Raw genomic sequence first — 25,044 nt, forward strand, 5'->3', positions numbered from 1 at the left:
GGGCTGCCGGGAGCGCGGCAGCTGGGCGGGAGCGGCGCGAGGGTGGTGGTTGCTGCGGCCGCTGCTTCAGGTGAGGGGGGAGGATGAGGATGAGGGCGAGGGCCGGGCCAGGCCAGGCCAGGCCGCTCACCCGCTGCCTCAGTCGGGCTACCCCGGTGCGGAGGAATCGCCTTTTCCTCTGCCTTTCCACACCCCTCCCCGAACTCTGGGGCGCTTGGCGTCTCCGCGCCGCCCCGCCAGGAGGTCTCTGGAGGCCGCTGCCTCTCCGGTGCGGGGGGGTGAGGCGGGAGCGGCGCCTTCCCCCACAGGGCGCTCGGCGCTGCCGGGGGAGGGGAGGGGTGGTATCGGTTGTGGTGGCCGTGGGCAGCACCTGACGGCTGCGGTGCTTCGGTGGAACTTTCCGAGTCCTGGATAAAGAACTGGAACGGGCATGCACCTCGTCCGGTAGTCTTGTTGCTGTCGCGCTCCACTTTAATTAATTTAATGGCTTCAGTTCGGCTTCCCCGGCTTTGCGTTTTGGTGCCTTGCGCTCCTTTGCATCCACTTCAGTAGCGACCTCTTTATTTGTGTACTTTTTTAGCAGCCTGCCTCGTCCTTTCTGGGCACGGCTGCTGTGCCGGGGGGCTGCAGGACGCTGGCTTACAGCAGCAGGAGCAAAACTGGGAGAAGAGGGAAACGGCTGTGTTAAAAGAAGCGTAAATTGTGAGCGACTCGTGGATTAACACAGAGAAGAATTGTTTTTAACTCTTGCTGCTTATCTAGAGAGGCACTGTGGTTATTCTTATAAGCTCAATTGTCAATTGTTCCTTTAAAAACTTAATTGTTGTGACTTAACGTGTTACCGTGCGCCTGTAGCTTGTTCCAGCTGCAGAAACATAATTACATTGTTTCAAACTAAAGGCAGTTGAAGTGAACAAATACTGTCGGTGGTTTGTCAGAGGGGTACAAATGTTACTTGTTAGTACAATTTACCTGGAGTATCGGTTTGGTTGTTGCACAATAACGTATCTGAAGTGTGAAGGTGTGAGCTGAGCCGCTCCTGGCTCTGCGGGACCAGCTGGCGTGAGGCCGTGCTGTCTGAGTGCAACTTGGCACATCACGGGCTTGTGAGTGGCCTCATTGCCCTGAAGAACTTGCTAGAAAAACTTTCATATCAGTTGCATGAGGTACTGTTTGAATTGCATTGCAAAGCATCCTAAAGCAAATGCTGTGCAGAAGATGCATGTAAACATGGATTTCATCTAATCAGAAATTAATTAAAAATGTTTCAATCTTTTCTTTTTTACTGGTAAGGTGAACCACTACATCTTTATCAGTTAAGAAGTTCATTACAACTTAAGTTCTTACAAACGAGCAACTTTGTTGTGTTTGCTGTGCTAGTTTACTAACGTTCAGGTACAGTTTCTGACTAAAAGGAATGTTATTTAGTATAACCTCTATATTCTTTTTCTTATTTAAAGATGAAAGCTTCAGCAATGAGTAAACGTAAGTTGAAGGAGAGCAGCGGGGTCAATGGAGAATGCATTTCACAGGTTAGTAACATCTTTTTTAGCAGGCTTTGTTTATAAGCTATGAAGCTTTTCCATCCTCTTGACATCCCTGTCATTCTATAGCTTTTTTTCTAGACCAGTTAAAAGGGCACGTACAGATACTTGATTTAAATTCTAGGACTACAAATGGGTTTTATATTTATGTTCTGTATTTCTTCCAGCTTCTCACCTGGTGTTTGCTTGCTTCCAGTGTTATAGCGATGATCTACTTTTTGGAGTCTTAATAAAAATGGTAAAGATGGTCTTGCGCTTTTACAGCCATTTGTGGCCCCAGATTTGCATAAATCTATTTTTATCTAGTCACATTCTTTATCTTCCTGCTTGTAGGGTGAATCAGAGTCTAGGTGACTTTTTTTAACAGCCTAGGCTAGGCAGGATAGCAGCTGCCAAATCCATTTTCAGTTTTTATTTTAAGCTTTATTCTTCTGTTTTCTCAAAGTGGCTACTTCAAAACTGTGATTCATCTTGTAGTGAATTATCTCTGGTTCAGTGATTTCTTATATTTTAATATCTTTCCTTCATTTACCTATGAAATCCCTCCATAGGAGGAAAACCTTTTCACTTGTGAATGAACAATGGTGATTGTTCAGATAGATTATGCATTAAAGCAGAATAAATCTGAAAGTTAAATCATTAAGAAGTTAGTAGAAGAAAATGTAACTGAAAAATCAGGAAGAAAAGCACAGATCATTAAAAAATTCCTTTCATAAATTGGAATTATTAGCAAAATACATTCCTCTTGTTCCTCTATCCATTATTTAGACTTACTGAGCAGTACTTCACAAAGATGCATCCACCTGTGTTTATTTTTAAACTAAAACCACTGAGAGCTGATGGTGATAATTCCATCATAAATTATAAATTAGCTAAGTGTTAGAAGAAGACATATTTTCATGATACTAAAAGCCTGTTAGTAAGGTACCCCAGGACAGTGACTGGTTGGCTAAACTAGGCATGAACAAGTAACTGCTGCCTAAGGTGGGAGAAAGGCAAAACGTTTGCAGTACAGTATTGCCTCAGTGGAGGTTTATCTGGGATAGAACCCCACACTTTCTCATGATTTGTTAGGATTCAGGAGAAATGAAAAAGGACTTGGTTAAGAGATGTAACTGAAAAATGTAAAGAAAAGTCATATGGGGGGGGAGGAAAGAGCCAACTTGGATTAAGAGAATGGAAAAGCAGTGACACAGATGTGCATGGTAACGGTCTAACTAGTTTTTAGGTCAAATGGATGTTCACTTAGACCAAAAGGCGAGGTGCTCAAATGTGTTTTTAAAGGAAAATCACTTCATTGACAGTTTGCAATTTAATCTCTGCAATTCTTCGTCAATGAACACTTAAATTGAACACCAAGCACCTTAAAAGGACGGAGTATGCAGGTGTTTTAGGAGGGGTTATATGAGGGGTGGGGAGAAGGTAGCATAGAGTCCTGTAAATTCTTAATAATTGGGTTTGTCCAGTTTGCATGCTGCTGGTCAAGTAGTAGGAAGAAATCTGCTGTAGTGCTGCAGGTTGGCTGTTTGGGAATTGAAAATACAATTTTAAGTAACAGTTCTCAATGTGGAAACTGGTAGTCAGTGCTGACGTATATCTAAAGATATCCAAAGCAGTACATCCAAAATAATAATTAAAATAGTTGCATTCACTATGCAGTTTGAAGGATATCAGGACTTCATCTAAGAATCAATCTGGATAGATTTCATTCCATCCTTTGTAAGCAATATATTAGCTTCAGTTTTGTACTACTTCCTGCCCCCCCCTTCCAAACTTTTAGGAACAAGGTATCTGAATTAAATCTTCAAAGAAATTAAATTTGATACTTTCCAATGTTTGCAGGTGGTAGGCTGCAACCTTGTTGTGGTGCAAAAAGTGTATTCGCTGAGGATTTGGGGAAATCACTAAATGAGTTAAGTTTTACTTAAGTCAGCTGGTAAATGTTTTCTTGCCTGTATTACACAAGAAGTCAGAACTATGAATTAGATGAACTACTGACCTAATTTTGGTGACAAGTATAACATCCCTTCGGGGATGAAGGAAAGAAGCTGTGGCAGAAGGGACCAAAGATATATATCACTATAATTGAACTGAATTTTCTCTTTTCTGCTACAAAAGTCTGTTAAATACTCTGCCTACTGCAACTTCATTCTTACTTTCAAAACCCCTGTATCATTGATCACAATTAAAAATTACATGTTACAGAGTGTTTGTAACACCACAGGAACGTGAATATTTTGCTATTATTTTACTGCAGTTGTTACTTTATTGGTATATTCTGGCATTTGAAGCACCAGGCATTCTTTCTGTCTTGTGTTATATCTGTAGGTGCAAAAAATTTTACGTGAAAGATTCTGTCACCATCATGCTCCTGAAAAACTGTTTGGGATGGACCATCAGTACAGGTGAGTGAGCTGATTTGAATACTAAGTAATTTCTACTCAAATACTAAGTAATTTCTATTTTAACTGCAGTAGAAGAATAATCAGGTGAAGTCAGAATTTTCTGCTACCTCTGTTTTTCTAAATTATACAAGCTTAAATGACTTGGTGCTACCCTTCTAACAGTTGTTTGCCTCAGATTTTAAGAGGTTTTTATCCAGCTGTTGTTTGCTGTTTTGCCAGGCTCTGAGTTTTGGATTTCTTGTCCTTGTTTCAAATCTGTAGTTCATGGAACACTTTTTCTGAGCCTGAAGGGTACTTTTACTGCATATTCTAAGGCTATGTTTAATGATCTGACCAAGCAAAAGTTAAATTCTTTTGTTGTGAATCTTTATTTTTACTTCAGTTTTTCTCCTGTTTACTGGTAAGCTGTGTTAAAAATAAATCTTAAACCTTGGATGCCAGCATCATGTTTCTTGAAGTAGAGACCCATAGTTAACACAAACCTACTTCTCGGGGTCATCCAGATGTGGAGGTTAAAGATAAGGAGGGACTTGTTGTGACAGTAGTACTATCCTAATACTAATCCTTTTACACATGCAGGTCAAATTCTGAAAATAACAAATGTGTATCTAAAGAACTTGTTTTGAACAATCAGTTTTTCCAAGAGTAGCTTTATGCAAGTGGAATCACCTGATGTGAGCGTTAGTTTTCTTTCCATTACAAGAAGGAAAATAACATTTCTGTTATTAAAAAAGTGTAGCGCAATATATGTGCAGAGCTCACCTAGACATGTTTACTGTTGTTGTCAGAAAATGTAATTCTGTGGTGTTAGTATTCTACAAAACAGGCCTCCCCTCTTTATATTGGAATTCTGAAAAACAGTTTACAGGGTGTCTTCTACTTAATACGCCACTGTTGGTGAATTATACTGCAGAGAAAACATGGTGAACTTCCCAGCTGTTATTTTTTCTTTCCCAAGATGTGTCAGGGCTTGTAGCTATAGTTAGCTCTCAAATAGTGACCAAAACCAATGCATTTGCTACAGCTGTTCAGTGATGACTGTCACTCTTTGAGAAGCAATATTCAAAGTAAAAAAAAAAAAAAAAAAAAAGGCATATTAAATGTATGCATTTGTAAACATCTGACAATTGGAAGTGTTGGTAGTTTTTAGAAGCACTTTAAATGTGGTACAAGGCAATAAGTCTGTCTGAAGATAATTTAGAGTTGTTCTTTGTTCCTTCTTTTCAGTGGGAATAGAATATGAACTCGAAGTTCAGGATCACTGTTACCATTCACAAGCTTTGAGTGCCTAAATTTAGCATATAATCAGTTTTATGAAGATTGTCAAAATAAATATATTCAACTAGATTATTAATTTTTACTGGTGTCAAGGTTTTCCTTCAATATGTTTGCCAGCCTTCCTTTTTCATGAACTACAGTGGTATCACAGAGAGCAATCTCTTTTTTTTTTTTTTTAAAAGAAATAATTATTGAAGTCTGTCCTTTCATGATGCAGAATTGTAGAACTTTATGCATTAGTGATACTCCTGACTTCTGTTTTAATATTTTAAAATGTTTTAAGAGAACTGATCACTCAGCCAGTATTACATTTTGCGTGCCTGGAGTCTTGGCTCTGAGAGCAAACTGAAATGTATCAAATTTTCTCTTTATCTTCTAAAGATTCTTCGACTTTTCCATAGTTTCAGAGAATGTTGTCTGGTTTGAAGTTTTTAACCTATTGCTGTTGTCAATACAGACATCTGCTGGAACTGCTGAAACGAACCACGGTTCATGGAGAAAGTAATTCTGCCCTCGTTATTGGACCCCGAGGATCGGGAAAGACTGCGGTATAAACATGTAGTAAAATTTTATACAAGGTCAAATTAAGCACGAGGTAGATAAACTCACTGAAGTCCTGGGAGTTTTTGGAGCTAGATTTTCATCTCTGCCTGTTTTTAAAGAGAGAATTGCTAATTGTTTACATATAATTTAAAAACATTGCAGGACTTCTTGTGAGCTAATTCTGTTGCATAACAGTATGTAGAAGTCAGTTTCCTAACCATCTTCTGAAATTTTTCAAAAGCTGAGTTCCTAATGAGTTTGTAAAATAGAATAGAACGTGCACCTGACAAAAACACGTACCTGTCCATCCTCACAGTGACTTGCAGGAGTATGCATCAGTTTGGAAATTCTTTGTGTGTCTTCACCAGGTTTCATGACACGCTACAGATACCCAAAACGTGTAAAATGGAAGTAATTTTATCAGAACAAGTGGCATTTGCTGTTCAGTGATCTGACTGCATCGTAGATTCTGCCTTCGTCCAGTGTTTCTCCTATTACAATTCTGTAGTGGTTCTTGCCACAGAGTTCATCTTTGCAATGAAAAACACCTTTTGCTTACTCTTTGAAAGTTAACCTGCTATTGCTATTGGGCCTCCGCTCTAAAAATGACTGAAAAGGCATCCCTAAACTGTAAAAGTAGACTACGGGGTGGATTTCTACATAGCTGTTTATAGGTAGAGAATGGTAAGGTATCTTAATCCTGTTTTAAACATGTTGGAGGATGTTTTTACCTAAATTGCTAGGAGTAGCTCTACAAGGGTAGGTTTTGTATTTTAAAGGAACTCTTGTTAGTTGAGTCATATGAAGGGATGTCGTCTAACTTAAAGTGTTATATACCTTAATATTATGCAAACACCTACATCTTTTATGTTTATCTGAGTATGTGATAAATAGCTTGGCTGTTACTGCAAAAAGTAGTCAAGATTAAGAAATTACAAAAATTACTTCGGCAGTCTTCCCAGGTGCTAAAGCAAGTGGCCTTCAAGCTTTTAAATATAGATTAATAGAAAAAAACTAATAGATGGTAAACATATCCATGTTACAGCTGACACCAATCACTTTGCTAGTTTGTTGACAGCTTGCTTCTTTTGCATTCCAAAACCAGTCACTATTGTTACTTTCCACTGTTACCCCTGACGCTTCAGAAGAAGGATAATTGCCAAAATACTGTGGTGTGGTGGTGGGGGAAGAGTTGATAAACCAGTGAGTGACAAATAAGAATTCCTCCACTTGTGTACTTCCTGCCAGTCTCAAACAGGAGTTTATTTTTCCTTTATTAGATTTACAGATTTGTAAGGAAGCAACAAGCACTTTCATAGTGCAGAAAGCAGTTTTTAGATTTTCTTGTATTTAAGGTGCCATTGAGATTGTTCGATAAGGGGCTAGCCCGAACGGGTGACATCTGCTCATTGGGCATAGACATGAGAAACTGAGGGAATAAGCTTTTTTTTTTTGTTCCAAGTATCCATATAGTAAGTTCTGGCACCTGTAGTAGGAGTCTAACCATATCTGCTTCTAAATAGACTATCAATAGAAAAGTATAGATGAGCTCAGTACTACAAGCAAATTGGAGTAAACGTAAACATTTTTAAAAAACCCACAACAGAACAATCCCCCAAACACCATGTTGCCCCCCCATCACCGAAACTCAAACTATTTTTATTGTTTAATTCAAGTTTAAATTTTCTTCCAAACCTTTTACATAAGGATAGTGAAGATGAAAATTTGTGATTCTTCCTGCCAGAATATAAGCAAGCAAATCATGTATGCAGAATGAATGATTTTCTTATTCTATATCAAGTGAAAGATTCTAGTTCTCAAAAAAGCCTGCTGGAGACAAAAAGTTGTATGTGTCTATGTTAAGTGTATATGTGTGTATACATACACAGATGGGAGCTGTGAGTTCTCAGGTGAGGAAGGAAAAGCAAAGTAGCAAGTGGATGAAAAGTTAACATTTCATCTATTTATACGTATTTTAATACAAGTTCCTGATGGACTGTAAATTTGGGGCCCCTAAGTTTTATAAGCAGTAATTGATGCAATTATGTGCAATTTAATTTTGTCTCATGCTTCCTAACTTCAAGAGGAAAAGAATAAGCATAGTGTTTTTAAAGATTTAAAGCAAAGATACTTGTTCTACAGCAATGAAGCCGAATACTATATTAACTCAAGACAAATTCTCTCACATCTCAACCTCGTAAAGCTTTTTCTCGTTAAGGGAGAAGCCCTAGATATTATCCCCAAAATGAATGACTAAAATACTGGAGTTATTTTTAAGTTTCTTTCCTTATTAATTCAGCAGAATGAACAAATGTAATTGCTACAGTCATGACAGTGAATGTGAAGTTGTCATTTTAGTATTTTAGTCTTGAAAATACTCAAACATTATTACCTAATGAAACTGCACATACTGTTTCCTATCTGATAATATCTATTTGTACACTTACTGTTAATACATTAATCTTCTTATACAGATATTACATGTTTTTCTCCTAGTTACTAAATTGGGTTTTAAAAGAGCTCAGAAAAATGAAACAAGTTAGAGAGAACCTCTTGGAAGTTCATCTGAATGGCAAGTAATACAGCACTATTCAAATGTTATATTTCGTTGCTATATATTGTAAGTCCTGAACAAAACTTTTGGTTTCAGCAATTGTAATCTAGCCTCAATTATGGATACTTTAGTCCGTGAGCTCCAAAATGTGTTTCCTGGTATCTCTCTATAGAGAGAACTTCTGTAATTTTAATTTTCAAAATGTTAAAAATCAGTTCAGTTGTGACCAGATTATTTTAAGTAACTTCTTACTACATATGGAAAATTACTGTTTAGTTTTACTTTATAAAAAGACATAGCTTTGTAAGGCTGGAAATGGAGAGGAGCTTCTGGATAAGTTTCTAGTGGCTGTAGAGATGACCTGGAGGGGAGTAGAACTGCCAATTGTTCATGAAAAATCTTTTTTTTTTTTTTCAGGGCTTCTGCAGACTAATGATAAAGTGGCCCTGAAGGAGATCACCAGACAGCTGCAGCTGGAAAATGTCATTGGGGATAAAGTTTTTGTAAGTATCAACTTTATTATACTCTTTGCTTATCTCCCTCAAAAATCCTTGCCTAGAAAACTGGCTTTGTAGAATGCAGCTACTTGAGACTGAATGGGCTTTGAGAGTTTAGTAGCAAAATTGCGATGGGCTGGCTCAGTCTTCTCAAAGCTTTCTCTTATTTTAAAATATTTAATAGTTGATGGCAATAGTAAACTGTGGCAGCGTTTACCTGTGAAGCCCCTGCTTTACAAACACTTCAAGTGTGTGCGGCACAAGTGCTGAATGATACATTTTGCTAGTCAAGCAATATTAATGCATCTGATTTTTTTCAAAAAACATCAGCTTTGACTTAGAGAGGAGGAAGAATGGGAAGGCTCTCTTCACATTAATTCCAAGCCTCTAAATGGAACAAACATTAAGCATTCCAAAGGGACTGTGTTCAGAGGGGTATTTTGGAAACATTGGCTTTAATTTTTCAAGACCAAGAGCGAGGAAGTTACCCAGCCAAAAAGCAGTATCTGTAGTATATTTGCAACTTGTTGTAGTTCATAGGGAAATCGATCTCGGCTTCCTAGAGGTCTCATTTTGCATGGAATTTCTATTGAAATACTTGCTTCTATTGACCTTTTCCCAAAGATAAGAAACTCCATTTACATTAGTACTGAAGTCAGTCATGAAGAGAATAACTGAAGTGCTTTTGATGAACTTTCACCCGTTTGAGTGTGCAGTAACTTGGTGATCGGAGCTCGCCTGGTGGTTGTCTGTTACTCGGTGAGTGTTCTGGAGGGGCCACCTGCTGCTACGGCAGAGGGCCCTCCTGAGCATCGGCTCCTCCTTTGCTCCCGGGTGTGGCCTTGGAGATGGGCAGCATTTACAGAGTTGGGAGTCCTGTGTCATACTGCTCCAGGTGGCTAAAGCACAATTAGGTGAGGGTAGGAAGGTGAAATCTCCACAGATGAGGTTTATTTCCAACAGTTGCATCTGGAAAGCTGAAGAGATAAGATGTTACTACTTTGGGTAAGAGAGACCAGAGAACTAGGTTAGAGGCAGCGTGGAATACAAGATGAAGTGGAGCTTGTAGTTATTAGGCCTTATTATCTTTTGGAAATGCTTGCTGCTTAGGCTGTGCTTTGCTTTCTTACTTATCCCAAATAATTTTAGATACAGAGGGTGGAAAACCCTTTCTGGTGGTGAGCTAAAATTTTCCCAAATACAGCTGCAGTAATAAAAGGAAATAGCAAGTATTTAATTTCAGCTCAGCTGTTTGACTGAGTTTCCTTTTCAACAGAGAACTAGAACAACTTCTCAAGGTCCACAGTTCCACTACCAAAAACGCTGGAGGCAAAACTGGATTTAAATATGCTTAATTCCTCTATAATTTTCCCCGTTAAGTTATTGTGGAGGACTACTTTATTTAAACTCTTAGCCATCTAATCCCGTTGGTTGCACACGGGCACGGAAACCTACGGATTTGCAGGAATGTCCTTACTTCTCTCCATAGAAATTTTTCCTTTCTTAGCTTCTGCAACTCGCATTCAGAGAGTAAATTGGCTTTTCTGCCTTCTTTGATAGGGCTTGTGGTCTTCAGTTACAGTTATTTCCCATCTCACAACTCGTGTGCCTCAGAGTGGGACCGTGTGTGTGACTGAAGCAGGATGGTTGTAGTGATTTGTTGTTTTCTGTCATGAATGTTTGACACTTTCATCTGTCTAATCAGGCTGCCAATTGAAAAACTGCATACTGATCGCTCTCAGCACAACACATTAGGTGGCAGTTTTTGCGTGTGTGTAGATGGAAAATGAGTATGTAAGGAAAGATAAAGCTACTTGTAAATTTAGCTTAGTGTAGACATTCTCCTGATGCTAATTTTTGCTTGTCTGAGGCAATTAGTTTGGAGTTTCAGAGTGGAAAAAAAGGGGAGTGATGTAGTTAACGATCAGTTTCCTTGTCCTGCAGAGGTTATGGCTGTACAACATGAAGTAACATCATAAATTTTCAGATGTGCACTGGTTTTGAAAGCAGAGTTTTAGGAGGAGATGGCCTTCCATTACATGCCTGAACTTGATGTAGCTACACAATTCTCAGAATGATGCTGAAAATCTTTTGTGAAGCTTTTTTCTTCTCTGTGTAGGGCAGTTTTGCTGAAAATCTTGCGTTCCTTCTGGAAGCTTTAAGGAAAGGTAAGTGCTAGTAGCCCCCGTTCTGCAACTGTGCGTGTTTTTGTCACTTGACTGAAAAGTTAGCATATATGTGGTTTTTCATCTACTTTGTACAAGTGATATGAAGATATCTAGCCCAAGAATGGGTCGTGGTTACAAAATAAAGCAAAAAATACCTAATACTGAACAAACATCTGCCTAACATAACTGATGCCGTAAAGGCTTGCATGTGATGGCCAGCTATGAAGGGTGGATTCCTTTATCCAGAAGCTATTAAAAACAGTGTTTTTTTTAAAAAATTTGCCATAGAAGTCTGTCTTCCCTTGCAACCAGAAATGATGCTTGGCAGAACACTACAAAACCCTACCAATTTTTCAGTGTATTTTTCTTTTGACTGTTGTAGCGGTGAAAAGCTAAAAGAAAATATGTAAATTGTTAAAACCAGAATTTGTGACAGCTGTAGAGATGGAAGTCTGATGAAGTTCCTGTCCTAACTTTTAAAATTGCCATCTCAGGAGATCGAACTAGCAGTTGTCCAGTTTTGTTTATCCTGGATGAATTCGACTTGTTTGTTCATCACAAGAACCAGACGCTGCTCTACAATCTCTTCGATATATCCCAGTCAGCGCAGACTCCGGTAACAGTTATTGGACTTACATGTAGACAGGTAAGGAGCTGCACTTCCTCATTCAAAGTTTTTAGTTATTTTAAAGAGACTTTTGTCTTGGCTGGAATGTTTTCTCCTCTGCTGGGACCTTAATTTACTAAGAGACTCTCCTCAATTAATCCATTTTTCTGACTTTTGAATTGGGAAGGGGGGTGGGAGAGTGGGTAAAAAAAATATATAAATTTGTGCTGAGAGCTAACTTTAGATGACCGAAAAACTGCAAAGCATTCAGTTTTCCTGCTAATGGAGCAGGTTTACATTTCTAAGGAGGCACAGGGCTGCTGTCTTGTCTTGTCTTGCCACAGAAGAGCTGTATTTATCCATGTGGCTGTGGTTCCCCCTTTGGAGAGCTCCTGGTCGTAAGAACAGTCTTGTATTAACCTCCGGTGTTTAAATCCTTGTGCTGAGAACAAGGATTTTTTAAGTTTTTAATCAAACACTTCAGTAGGACACTTTTTCTATAATATTAGCATGTTCAAAAAGGGTTTAGGATCCCTGTTAAACTGACTGTGATTTTTTTTTTTTTCAGTGACATTGTAGGGAAGTGTGGACAGATTATGTGTATGCTGTGAAGCAGTCACTCGGTTAGACTATGGAAGCTGATACTTTTATAAAAGTAATAAAAGTACTAATAAAATTATAAAATATAAAATTTATATTTTTATCAATAAACTGGATTGGTGGTGAAGATGACTGGGTTATGACAAGAAAAAGATTAACTAAAATCTTTCCTCAAAACCTGAATCTGGGATTGATTGGGTTCAGGTGATATTTAGCTGGGCAAATTTGTGAAAGTTAATAAAATAGTTAATAGTGGATGTAGTAAATTACAACCCTTTTTTTTTTTTCCTCCTCGTTACTGTCCCAAGGCTGGTATCCTCGTCACCCATTATTTAGCACCCCGTAGTGCTCTGCTTTTGCATGTAATTCAGGTAGAGTTCTCGGAGGCTGTACCGTGGCTGTGGTGATCGCTGCTGTTTTTAAGTCACTTGTTCCTGTTGAATGTGACTTCTAAATCAAAAGGGGTCTTTATATTTTGCACTGTTGGCTATTTACTCTCACCATTCTCTTTTTGGTGAGGAATTTCAGTATTCTTAAAGTTTTGGGGTTTTTTTTGCTGCAAGTAAAACCACCAAAACCAACACACAAAAACCCTTCAAAACTCAAAAAGCCCACCCCAAATTCCTAGAAAGGGAGCGTGATCATTCAGCCCCAGTACAGGCTGGGGGAATAGTGCTGTGTTTCTCTACAGGGATGAGGCCGCTGGCATGTTTCTGATATCAGCCCATTGCTCTGTGTTCTGAGAAAAGAGCTTTTCTCTAGTATCTCCAACAACAACTTGATGGCAGACTTGCTTAGTTCTGTGTGGCAACCTGTAAAGAGAAATATTGGCTCTTAAGTAGTTGTTTGGTTTTTTTTTTTAAGCTGGATTCTTCCAGTCTGACAAAAGGCATGTGAACTGACAGCTGCCAACCTACGTATCTACTAAATAGACAACTTGTCTAGAGCCATGATAGGCTGAAGCATCTTGAATGCAGTCTTAAGTAACTGAAATATTTACATAATCTATGGAGAAATTTTGCTGGGTATCCTAGCAACTAATTATCCTGTATGATGTAGTGCATCACATGATCGGGGTAAATGGCTAGCTGTTAAGCATTTCAAGGCATGTCAATTACCATAATTAGCAGAGGTCTTGTTAGAACACTTTAAACCTGAGAATTTAATAATTTGTTATTTTTTTTCAACACTATTTACTTTGGTGTTTTGTAGTTTTTACTGGAGCAAAGAATGCACCTGCTTTTCTTAATTATTATTTTCACTGTTTTTAACAAGGATATCCTGGAGCTCTTGGAGAAGAGAGTAAAATCAAGGTTCTCTCACCGACAGATATATTTGATGAATTCCTTTGATTTTAAACAATACATTAGGATATTCAAGGAACAGCTTTCTCTTCCTGCTGAATTTCCTGATGAGTCTTTTGCACAAAGATGGAATAATAATGTTCAGGTATTTAAAGCTCTTTTATACTTGGTTTTAGTAAAACTTCTAAAGTAAGACTGGTTTGTAAGTGTAAAGCCTTTACCTAAGATTAGTATTTCCTTTCACTATTTGAGTTTGATATGGAATAAATCGTGATAGAGAATATTTGCTTATTGAAGTCTGGAGATAAAATTAGAAGTGCCACAAAAAAGACCAGCAAGTTAAGGTTAGACATGAAGAATTGTATTGTCAAGCGTAAGCCGAGCTCTTTCTGAAAGTTAGCTACCTTATTTTTTTTGGGGTAAGCGTGAAATGATCTGCTGAGATGATTAAAATACCACTTAAATTTTTATTTTTTAGCGTCTCCCAGAGGATAAAACTGTGCAAGACACGCTGCAGAACCTTTTTCACTACACTAAAGATCTGCGCTCACTTCATTTGCTGTTGGTATGTATTTCGATATGTATGTATCATCTTCTTGATTTACAGTAGTCAGTAAACTTGTGGTTTTCAAGGCAGTTATCTGAGCTTTGCTTGAAACATCTTTTTACTCAGTGGGCTTTTGACAGTGCTGGTTTCTCACATGCTTTATCAGTCCATGCTTTATTAATGAATTTGAATAGTTCCAGTTTCAGTAGCAGTTACAGGGTGTACTGTTTAATTAAAGTGGTGGTGGGCTTTTGGTATTTAAAATAACTTTTGCCAAGTTCTTTCCATTTATAAAGCAAAACTGTAGGCAAAATATTCTCACAATGTATTTTCCTTTCTGAGATTGTTTTTGGTTGCTGGTGAATCCTGAAAACGGCTTGTAGTGAAACCTACTTTTTCTACCCTTTAGTCTGTTGTTGCAGCCAAATATTCCTCCATTCCTCCTCTTTCACTAATTCTGTTGCTATACCAAACCTGCTTCTCTTCGTCCATGCCTGTCATATTCAAAGATCAATAAATTTTGTGCCATTTTTTTACTGTGGTTTCTTACTGTATTCCTGCATCACCTCAGGCTCTCTGCTTCGTGCTGCTCCTGACCCTGTTGGGTTTGTCTGTGCTCCTGGCCTGTTGAGCACAGCTACTCTTGAGTAACTCCCTGTGTAGGCATATGTACTTCTGATATAAAAGCACACGGTGCTGCGTTTGGAGTAACTGTCACTTAGAGCTAAAATATTTGTTGTTGTCATCCCTCTTTCCTCTCTTCCTTCCTGCTACGATGCTCCTGAGCACAGATCACTCGTGTTTCTGGATTAGTTGCTCCTGGATCCCTCTTCAGTAGGAGCATCCCCGTGTATCAACAGTCTTGTTATTCACGCAGAGGAAACACTTTTGTTTTCTTTTTATCAATTCCAATTTCTTCTTAGGCAGAGTATCAGATAAAATCACTTTATGAACTGTATGATGAGGCACCTCTTTTCTCCAGAGCTGGTTTCATGTGTGGGGCAGCTCAGGTAGCCCAGATGCTGTCCTGAATTCAGCCATTACTGGAAATGAGATCTTAAATCTCTTAAATTTTGAGGTGCTGGAAGCTTGAGGCTACTAATTCCTAGAAATACTGAGACAGGAGTTAATTCAGCTCTGCCACATGACCATGTTAGCTGGCATCAGGGGCCTGAGGAAGCCTTCAGAATTTGACGCGTAACCTCAGCGTCTCCCAGTTAGCTCAGGGGAGAGGGGGACAGGGACGTTCGGCTGCTGCCTCCCTGGGACCTGAGGGAAGGCTTCTGTGTGCAGTGAGGAGGAGAGGAAATGCTGACAGTGAGCTTCCTCCTATCACGACAGACGAGCTGAAGCTTAATGTGTGGTCAGGCTCTCTTGGAGGGTCTTTTTATTTTTTTTCTAATCTGTCCCCCTCATTTTTGTTTCTTAACACAGTTAATACAAACGCAGTAACATTCATTACAGAAGATAAGTAACACTTATTTAACCATCTTAAAATATCTGTGAGCTTCTGTCAGTGTGAAAAGCCCACTAAACCTACCTGCTCATCTTGTGTTGTGTAAATATTCAGATTCTAACCTCCGGCTCCGCGGTGGGGCTGTTCTTGGACCCTTCAGTGCTGACAGCTTTTCCCAACGCTGCTTTTACTGCTGCTCTGAAAAGGAGATTATAGCCTTTCTGTGCTAGTTCTGAAACCCAGAGCATGATCAGAGTCCTCTCTTTGGTAGCCCTCTGTTTCCTTGAGTTTGGTACAAGATTACAGATTATTTCTAGTTTAGGGGCACCCAGTTCTGTCTCAGTGGCTTGAAGGAATGCCAGCAAAAGAGCCGATGGCTGAGGAGCCTCCCTTTGAGCTCCAAGGTGTGTCAGAGCTGAGGCTGAAGTTCCTAATTGTTTTCTTCAGCATGTTCTGAATTTTTCCTTTAGAAAGGGGCTTTTTCACTCTGAAGTCATCTTGCTCATAAAAGTATCTAATACAGACTCTAGCCCTTCTGTAATTCTTTTGTATTAGCTGAAGTGTGGATTAATTGCCTGGCAGGATGAATTCGTCTTTAATTTTGAAAACCTGTGGGAGTCTGCCCTTTGAGCTGGTGAGAAGCTTCGTGATGGGCAGCGTGGTGGTGGTGAGAACTGGAGCTACTCTTGCTAATTATCCGCTTTTTGGTGGCGAAGCCTTGTTTTCAGTGCCCAGCTACTTTTAAATTACGTTTAGTGCTCCCCACCACTTGCACTGTCGGATGAACACGTGGGTTTTCAGTGCCTGTTTCATGTTGCGGTACCCTAAACGGTATTGTGCAAAACCTTGAACGAGTTGAACAAGCTTTTTAGCAGAGTAAAATGACTTACTTTTTATGTAAATTGAACTAGATAGCTCATAACTGAGCTGGTAGAATCTAGTTTTGCTTTTGGTAAATGCTGTTTCACCACAGTTTCTCTGGGGTGGGTGATTTTACCCCCTCAGCTGCTTGTCTGCCTCTGCAGGCACTGAGGCAGAGGATGCTGCGTGCTCAGGCTCTGCATGGCCGGTTACCTGTTCCTTTTTCCTCCACTTCTTTCCATTTTGCACATCCATTAGCGACTTGGGGCTGTCGTTGCTTCACTGTCCCTTCCTTCCCTGTCCAAATTCCCTTTACAAAGGGAAGTACAACGTACAAAACCTCACTCTGTACCTTTAGAAGGCTGAATGACGGCACAGCTTTTTCAGGCTGTTACCTGGACATCTAGGAGAGAAAAAGGATTGGAAAAGGCTGGTGGTAGGAGAGCAGTGGATGTTCTTGGTGCAAAAACCTCCGTTAAGCAGATGAAATGAACAGGTTTTCATCACACAGACCTGCGAAAGTAGGAGGCAGTTACTAAATGCCTCTTTTTTTTTTTTTTTTTTTTTTGTTGATGAGTATTAAACTACAAAGTACAAGACAGGTACTTCAGGTGCAGGTCACTGCTGCCCTGTAATGGCTCATGGATCACTGACACCTTTGGAAGAATGGTGTCAGAAGAGGCCAGTTAACTCCCTACTTATCAACTCCACAGAATCATCAAGGTTGGAAAAGCCCTTGAAGATCCTCCAGTCCAACCATGAACCTCACACTGACCATTCTCAACTCCACCATATCCCTCAGCGCTGGGTCAACCCGACTCTTCAACCCCTCCAGGGATGGGGACTCCCCCCCTGCCCTGGGCAGCCCATTCCAACGCCCAACAACCCCTTCTGCAAAGAAATACTTCCTAAGAGCCAGTCTGACCCTGCCCTGGCACAGCTTGAGGCCATTCCCTCTTGTCCTGGTGCTTGTTCCTTTGTTCAAGAGACTCATCCCCCCTCTCTGCACCCTCCTGTCAGGGAGTTGTAGAGGGCCATGAGGTCTCCCCTCAGCCTCCTCTTCTCCAGACTAAACCCCCCCAGTTCCCTCAGCTGCTCCCCATCAGACCTGTGCTGCTGGGGGTTGTTGTGGCCCAAGTGCAGAACGCGGCATTTGGGCTTAGTGAAACTCCTCCAGTTGGCCTCAGCCCATCGCTCCAGCCTGACCAGATCTCTCTGTAGAGCCTCCCTATCCTTGAGCAGATCAACACTTCACGTTTGTTCAAAACTCACTTTCTGTGAAGATTTAAAGCTTCGAATTGCCACTAGGTGAGCTTTCAGCAAACATTGTGACAGGGCAGCTCCTCTCCCACAAACTGAGAGCTGCCCGCAGACACTTCCTCAGCACTCCGGGCCATGGGAGCGCTGTAGCTCTGTGTACAGAGGTGTGTTTAAAACAGCTGTAAATCATTCTTCCAGCAATCACTGAAATATGCTAATCCACTGAAATTAATATAAACACCTTAATGAGTGTTTATCTCCTCTAGTGAGGAGGCTTGAAAGTTTTAAGCCTGGAAAACCTTCCTGGCAAAGTGAGGTTGTAGCTACCAGCTATTTACAAGGTTTTCCGTGTGGGCCTACCATGTGTTGGGTTTGTTCATTGATGTTTCCAGTGGGTGACTCCAGGGGAAATGTGTTCTGCATTCCCTCCCCAAGCAGAAAGTACGTCTGGTAATTAGTAATGAAATGAAAAAAAAAAAAGTCTTCTGCTTTATTTTTAGATGCTGGCTGTGAGTAACGTAACCGTGCATCACCCGCTTATCACTGCCTCAGATCTTCAGGAGGCAAGCAGGCAGCACAGAATGGACTCGAGAGCCAATATTGTACACGGTAAAGTTCAGCTCTGTCCCCAAATGTTCCTTAGGAGCACGGAACGTGTCCAGTCCCTTCCTGAAATTCTCCTGGTGCTGGAGATGGTGTACAGGGCCGTGTCTCCCCTTGGGAGGAGCTGTGGGGGGATTCCTCCACGCTGGAGTTTTCTCTGATAAGCGATTTGGAACCTGTGCAAACAGGGAGAAGAAAGAAACGGCTCCTGCTGATGATACTCAGTGTGAGTATCCTTACAGGAGGAACCGCTTCCCTGAGCAGGAAGAGCTGACTGAGCTCCGGGCTGCTTTACAGCTCCCACATTTCCCAGGCTTCGGTCTGGCTTGGCCCCGGGCTTCTCAAAGTCTCCTCAGGCCCAGGGACTGTCACTTCTGTAGCTCTTGAGTAGTGAATAACCTCCCCATGCTCACTCCGCAACAGCAGCATGGAGATTGTCTTGGTGCTACTGAAAATTCCCTGTCATGCTGTACAATTGGCTCTTCTTTATACTGAAATTTGTTGCTTTTTGATGGAAGCAGCCCATTTCCTAACATTCTTGCTTCAAATATCTGGAAAACAAATGTTTGCTTATCTAGCCCCTCCAATTCTGGATTTTTTTTTTTATATTATGAAGATCTGTAACACAAATAGGTGAGGCCTACAGCATGTAAAAATAGAGGAATAAAAATAGTATGTGAGCTGCTTGTCTTCCTGATATGCTCGAGAGAAATATTTAGAGCTCTTGTCTTTCCCTCTAGGTTTGTCTGTCCTGGAAATCTGTCTAATTATAGCTATGAAACATTTAAACGATGTTTATGAAGGAGAACCATTTAACTTCCAGATGGTTTACAACGGTGAGAGAAATACACCAACTTTACAAACCCTACATCTTTTACTTTCCCCTAACTAACTGGGTTTTTTCCCCCTATTCCTGTTATAGAATTCCAGAAGTTCATACAAAGGAAGGCGCATTCGATGTACAACTTCGAAAAGCCAGTTGTCATGAAGGTGAGTCTGAAATGTTATTTTCTTAATTGTAAAGTATTTAGATGTTCTGGTTTGTTTTTTTTTTTTCCCTGGTGCACAGATTCAAGTAGTCATGTGCAGCCCTAGAACCAAGGCTGGGGGCTTTGGGGTGCTGAAAGCTGAATCAAAAACCAGTATTTCAGTTTTGAAGCAGATGTTTGTTGGGGCCCTGTTGCAGGACAGAGTCATTCCCACTCAGTTATGCATGTGCTGGATTTTAAATACTATTTTTTTTTTAAGAAAAGCTATGGTAAAATAGAGCTGGCATTTAGTATCTCCCTGGATTTGACAGGTTTCTGTCAAAACAGCAGCTTGGGTCATTCAAAATGAGCAATACAGCCCGGAGTGATGTGATATTCCACTTCCTAAATTACTTTTTATCTTTCATTTTTAGGCGTTTGAACACTTACTACAACTGGAATTAGTAAAACCGATAGAAAGACCGTCTGTACGTGCTCAGAGAGAGTATCTCCTCATGAACCTGCTCTTGGACAACAATCAGATCATGGATGCTCTGCAGGCGTATCCCAACTGCCCGACGGACGTGAAGCAGTGGGCGGCCTCCTCGCTCAGCTGGCTCTGAGCTTCGGCCATCGCTTCTGCACTCCCGATGATGCAAGGTTTTCCCCCAGGTTAATAAATTTTTGGAAGAAGCTTGTTTCACTGACGGATCAGGAATGTTGGGTTTTAAGGAGAGCTCTAGTGCTGTTGTCATCTCGCGGCTACTGTGAGTAACTCTCTGCTGCTCCTCCCTCGCGGGGTGAGGCCGTGGTAGCTGCCGGTGCAGGGTCCCACGCTGGGTGCTGAAGGACAAATCCCTCTAACGCAGTTCAAAGCTTGTACTTCATGTACTTTTTCTTCTCAAATTTGACTTGATGAAGAAAACTTCCTTAATTAAACCTTTAATCACAACTAGCTTCAGCAGGGAAGGAGGGGGGGGTTAGGTAGACACCCTTCAAGGCAGCATGTTAGAATTATGCTCCATTTTGGGGTGAGTGAGGGTTGGTTTGGTACTGTGGTGTGAAGAGGTTATGTTTCATGAAGCAGGAGGGCTGATGGCTTCCTCCATCCTGAGCAAAGTTGGCTCACTCTTCCCTTAAAGCCCTGATCAGGTGTTTTTTTTTTTTTTAGCAGCCCTGTGGCTTCAGTCTGTCAAAAGGCCTAAGAAATTTCAGCTCCTGCTTGGCCCCTCCTCCCTCGGCTCCTGCAGAGCCCTTTTTTTTCAGGCAAAGAGGTGTTTATCTGGGGGAAGTGATACCTCCCCTGCCTGTCACAGGCCATGCTCAAGTTCAGTGTCAGCATTCAGAGCTCTGGGCTGTAAGTAACCACCTTCAACCCCCCCAGCCCCCCCCATCGAACAGAAATAAGGCAAAACTCTGCTTTTACAGCAGACTCAGAGCTCTGGCTTGAGTCCTGCATCACTTCTGCAAAACCAAACTGCAGCAGTAATGCTGGCTGGAAAAAAAAACAAAACACTTTTAACAGAATAATGGTTCCATCATCTCCATGTCACATGCATAAATGTTTTTAGAAGGGAGAAAAGTGCCAGGCTTTGAATTTCAGATGAAGGACAAGAGCTCATCAGCTCCTTGGGGGTACTGAGCAGTAACCCTGTACCAGAGGAGAGTTTTCCACCAGAAACGCTGGAGCTGATGCAGATTCTGCCTTTACTTCTCCACTAGATTTAAACTGCTAGGTCTGTCCTTTTTTTTTCTTACCCTGCAGCTGGAGAATTGCTGCCACACCTCTCTTCTCCCACCGTGTTACACTTGGAAAAAAGGCATATGCAACTCAGAGTAGTCACATTTTTTATTTTAACTTTCTGGGGGAATAGGGGAGAAAGAGTATACATTTTTTATTTGTACAATATTTAACAATCACTTTATTGAGGGCAAGGGGAAGGGGTTGGTTTGTTTTTTAGTACTTGCAGAAAAACAGCAAGTACCTTTTGACAGTAGTACAACAACCTGTGCCCAAAACACTGACAGATACAAAGAGTAAAGGTAAAATAATTGCTTACCAAAATCTTGAGAGGTAACGAATAGTATATGGACTGAAACAGCATTAAAAAAATAAAATAAAAGGAAAAAAAAAAGTACTGCTGGTTGAGTATCTGAGGTAAATGATGTTCCATCGAGGATGCTACTTGAATCATTTTGCCCATGAACGCAGAGTGCAGCTTTCTGCATTTTGTACCAAGTGTTCCTAATAAATGTATTTTAAAAAAAAAAAAGCTTAAAAAAGAGAAGCTGGAAAAAGAGCAAAGTGGTGACCCGATTTCTTCTGTTGACTGCTACTAGGAACAGGAAAGGCTTAGTACTGTCTGGTTACAGCTTAGTTCGCACACCAAGAGTTGGTATTTGACACCGCCACCAATGTTTTAAGACCTTGCCTAGAAGAAGGGGACAGGGAGGACTTTCACCCCCACTTCAACAACTTGGGGAGCTACGGAGTCACCCAGGAAAGGCCTCACCCTCCCGGGGCATTCCATGGGGCTGTTCCCAGACCAGGGGCAGCCTCTGGAGCTCAGGACACCACGAGGGACATGGAGGGACACTGAAAGGGCCACTGGTTGCTGCCTGCTGGGAAAAAAGCAGCAAAATCTTCCCCCCTGCATCCCTCTGGCCAAATCCTGCACAGTGCTGCCAGCTCAGGCATCTTCTGGCCCAGCACATTTAACACTCTGGAAGGGAAAGACAGCCCAGGGAGAAGCACCGAACCGCAGCACCCCTGGGGACATGAATTTTACCCATTAAAAAGCATTTATGCTGCAAATATCCTTTTCACAGTGATGTAAATTACGCTGTTATAAAGCAGGAAAACTAAGAGTGGTACAATATTTAAACAACTGGAGCTACCCCAAGGTGGTTTTAAAATAGAGAGAGGTTCTCAGTTTCGCTGAGGTCAGGCCAGGCACCATTTGCAATGCCCTAGACCCCACTGAAATTTATATTTATTTACACATTTTATGCATGACCAATTTTTGCATCAGAGCTTGAGTAACTCCTTAGGAACCCATCTGTATTTACACCAGTTTTGCCAGGGAGGGGGTTACAACTCGTGAAGCAGGAATGGATTGGTGTTTTGTTCAGAACTCGGCAGCAACGTGTGCGTAAAGTCGCATCTCTGGGTTAAAAACAGAAGCCAAACGAAAGCATCACATCAAAATTACAGCCACAAACTACAGTTCTTCCTCTTTACAGCCCCTCGCTGCCAGCCCTTCCCTTCCCGCCCTGGCAAGAAGACGCTGCCCTCCGTCTGGTTCTCCACGAGGTCTCTTACTGTTCCCAGAAATGAAGGAGTTCACGCACGGGTAAACCCATGAGTATCTTGTGGCTGTCCAGAGCAGTTTTCAAGGTAATGTTCACAGCGAGCCCCTGACTGCACCAGGAAAAGCTTCCTCCAAGACACTGAACGCACGGTGGAAAAACAGAGAAAACAATGACAGAAGACGCAGCACGCTCCTGGCGGTTCTGTACCCGAGAGGTTCGGAAAATTTGGTTTTGAGGGAAGGGACCAGCAAATCAATGCACTGGAACTAGTTCTGAGAAGCACTTTGGCACCTACCTACCAGTCACTTGAGTTGGAGTCTAAGGCATGACTTCCTAAACTCCCAAAGAACGTTGTGAAAGCAGATTCAATGTTTTTCCTTTTTTTTTTTTTTTTTTTTTTTTTGTGAGGCTGGGCTATGGACGTTGGTATTCGTTACCTCTAAACAGTCCTTGCATATTTTCAAAGTTGTAAGCATAACTAAATTATCCCTGAAATTTGTCATCATCTGAAATCTGTGGCTAGAATTTTTCGTTCTGTTCTAGGAGAAACCTGCGTGGCGCAGCCATTAAGGAGGACTCTGACAGGATGGCACCAAGCTTTAAGTCGAGGGAAGTTACAGATCTCCAAGCAGAGAGGGAGGGATTTGGGGTAACTGAGCTTCCTGAGGTGATCCTGAAACAGTGATACAGAACCCACTGCATCATCCTGTTTAGTGAAACAGAGAACACACTAGGCAGACCTGGTCACAAACATAAATAGGAAAAAAGACTTCTTTCAAAAAAGAACAAGAATTCAGAGCTTTCCAGTGTCACAGCTCACAGAAAAATTAAAAAAAAGTCATGCTTAAGTTTTCAAATATTCCTCAGACACAGCAAACCTAAATAGTATTCAGTTAAATAAATGTATGAGATATTCTGGGAAATGGAGGAAAGAGAAAAGCTTTAAACTAAAACAGGAAGGAAAATTTTGTTTCAATAAACAGCATTTCTTTATACACAACAAGCTAGTACAAGAAAAGGCTAAAAACACTGCTTTAGGAATGGCCATTTACTGTTGGCATGAAGCGTAGCTTACCCTTTTTAAATAACACAGTGAATTTGAAATACATCATTTACAAAACATGGATCAATTTATTATTCCAATTTCATTAGTGTTGTCAATCTCATAATTTAGCGAGGTGGAACTGAGGTATACCTTGTTGAGGGAGGTTAAGTAATACTTGGAAGCCTCTTTGCTATATCCCACTTGATTACTTTTGTTTATGTACACTGAACAGCAGCACACTAAACATTCACAAGCTGTGTCATATTGGCATTACAATAGTCATTTTTATAAACAACAGCAAATGCAATAAAAACAAGTTACCCTTTTTTTAAATCTGAAATGAAATGTTTGATTTAAAAAAAATAACAGTAGTTCATTTAAGGAATTAGTCTCTTCTGACAGGTATTAAGAAATCTGATGTCAGTTTTTAAAACGCTCGATTAGCCGGTACAGGTCCGTATTCTTCATGTAAAAGTTCCTTAACAGCACGTTATCGTTTCTCAGTCCTTCGGGTGGAAGCAGGGAATGCAAAAAGTCTCACGGATCCACGGTGGGGAGGAGGAAGGGGAGGAAGAAAGGAAAAAAAAAACCCCACCCCTCTTGGTGACGTTCCGCAGAGACTTACCGCTCCTCCTTTCCCCCAGAAACCAGCAACGCCATCAGCGTCCCGTCCGCGGTAGCAGCTCCAGTGCAGAGTCCTGGCGGTCAGTGCCGTGACCAGTGCAACTATCATAGACTGGATTCTTTGGGAGGAAAGTCAACGTTTGTCACCATTGTGACCACAGTCACGATATCCTCTGTCGTGATTATGTTAGTTAGTTTTTGCATCTGAATAATCCGTTCTTCTACGCAACCCGCTGACAACCTGGCTTCCGCGTCGTGATCCCAGCACTCCTCTATTGTTTCGCAGAGCATCGCCATTCCCTGCCAGCAAACAAAGCCAAGAAAGAAAGAAGGGGCACAGAGTCAGCAGCAAGCGTGACCAGGATGGCAATTCTCAGAGAAACTTTGCCCAATTTTAACCAATTTTAACGCTGTGTTTGTTTTGGAGCCCAGCGTGTCTGATTTATTTGGCACTGTTTAAACAATACACACACCAGCGAGGAAATCCTCCTCGCCACGCAGCGCTGGAGGCTGCTGGGAGAGTCACCAGGGGATTTCCAAAGATCTCACTCTGAAAGGGGTCAAGTCCTTCAGCGATCGTCGGAGACTTCAATGAAAAAAATACCAAACAGCACAAAAGGGGGTTTGTATCTGACAGGAGTTAACTTCTCTCCACAGTAACACTCAGCTAATACAGCAATATGCTAATGCCAGGGAGCAGATGGTAACACACCCTCATTTTTCTTGCAGGCAGACACTGTCATCTATTGTTTCTAACAACCCTTTTTTTTTTTAAAAAAAAACCAAAAACAACATAACAAAGCAAACACTGCTCAGGAGAAGCAGTGGCATTACTGTGAGCCTCTAGCCATAAACCAGCCCAGGAAAG

The 25,044-nt window shown here is 41.1% G+C and overlaps 2 protein-coding genes across 7 annotated transcripts in view; one reads left to right on the forward strand and one right to left on the reverse strand.

Moving 5' to 3' along the window:
- On the forward strand, positions 1–22,572 carry ORC4 (origin recognition complex subunit 4). 5 transcript variants are annotated; one of them, XM_074828515.1, is made up of 15 exons: positions 1–70; positions 1,461–1,532; positions 3,873–3,949; positions 5,685–5,775; positions 8,267–8,342; positions 8,742–8,827; positions 10,941–10,989; positions 11,484–11,635; positions 13,472–13,645; positions 13,979–14,065; positions 18,125–18,233; positions 18,968–19,063; positions 19,150–19,217; positions 19,630–19,867; positions 22,439–22,572. In XM_074828515.1, exons 2-14 carry the CDS (start codon positions 1,461–1,463, stop codon positions 19,816–19,818), a joined length of 1,326 nt encoding a protein of 441 aa, XP_074684616.1. In that variant the 5' UTR covers positions 1–70; the 3' UTR covers positions 19,819–19,867; positions 22,439–22,572. The 5 variants fall into 5 exon arrangements, with proteins under 5 accessions (XP_074684616.1, XP_074684615.1, XP_074684620.1 ...); XM_074828514.1 differs by lacking the exon at positions 22,439–22,572 and having other exon boundaries at positions 19,630–21,333; XM_074828518.1 differs by lacking the exons at positions 1–70; positions 22,439–22,572 and adding an exon at positions 94–702 and having other exon boundaries at positions 19,630–21,333.
- Positions 21,027–25,044, reverse strand: part of ACVR2A (activin A receptor type 2A) — a 70,149-nt gene continuing 66,131 nt past the window's right edge. For both annotated transcript variants that reach the window (XM_074828513.1, XM_074828512.1), the window contains one exon: positions 21,027–24,476. In XM_074828513.1, coding sequence (XP_074684614.1) covers positions 24,282–24,476 — 195 coding nt within the window. In that variant the 3' untranslated portion in view covers positions 21,027–24,281. The remainder of the gene's footprint in view (positions 24,477–25,044) is intronic.

Source organism: Strix aluco, chromosome 6, assembly GCF_031877795.1.
Source record: "Strix aluco isolate bStrAlu1 chromosome 6, bStrAlu1.hap1, whole genome shotgun sequence".
In the NCBI taxonomy this organism is placed as follows: domain Eukaryota; kingdom Metazoa; phylum Chordata; class Aves; order Strigiformes; family Strigidae; genus Strix; species Strix aluco.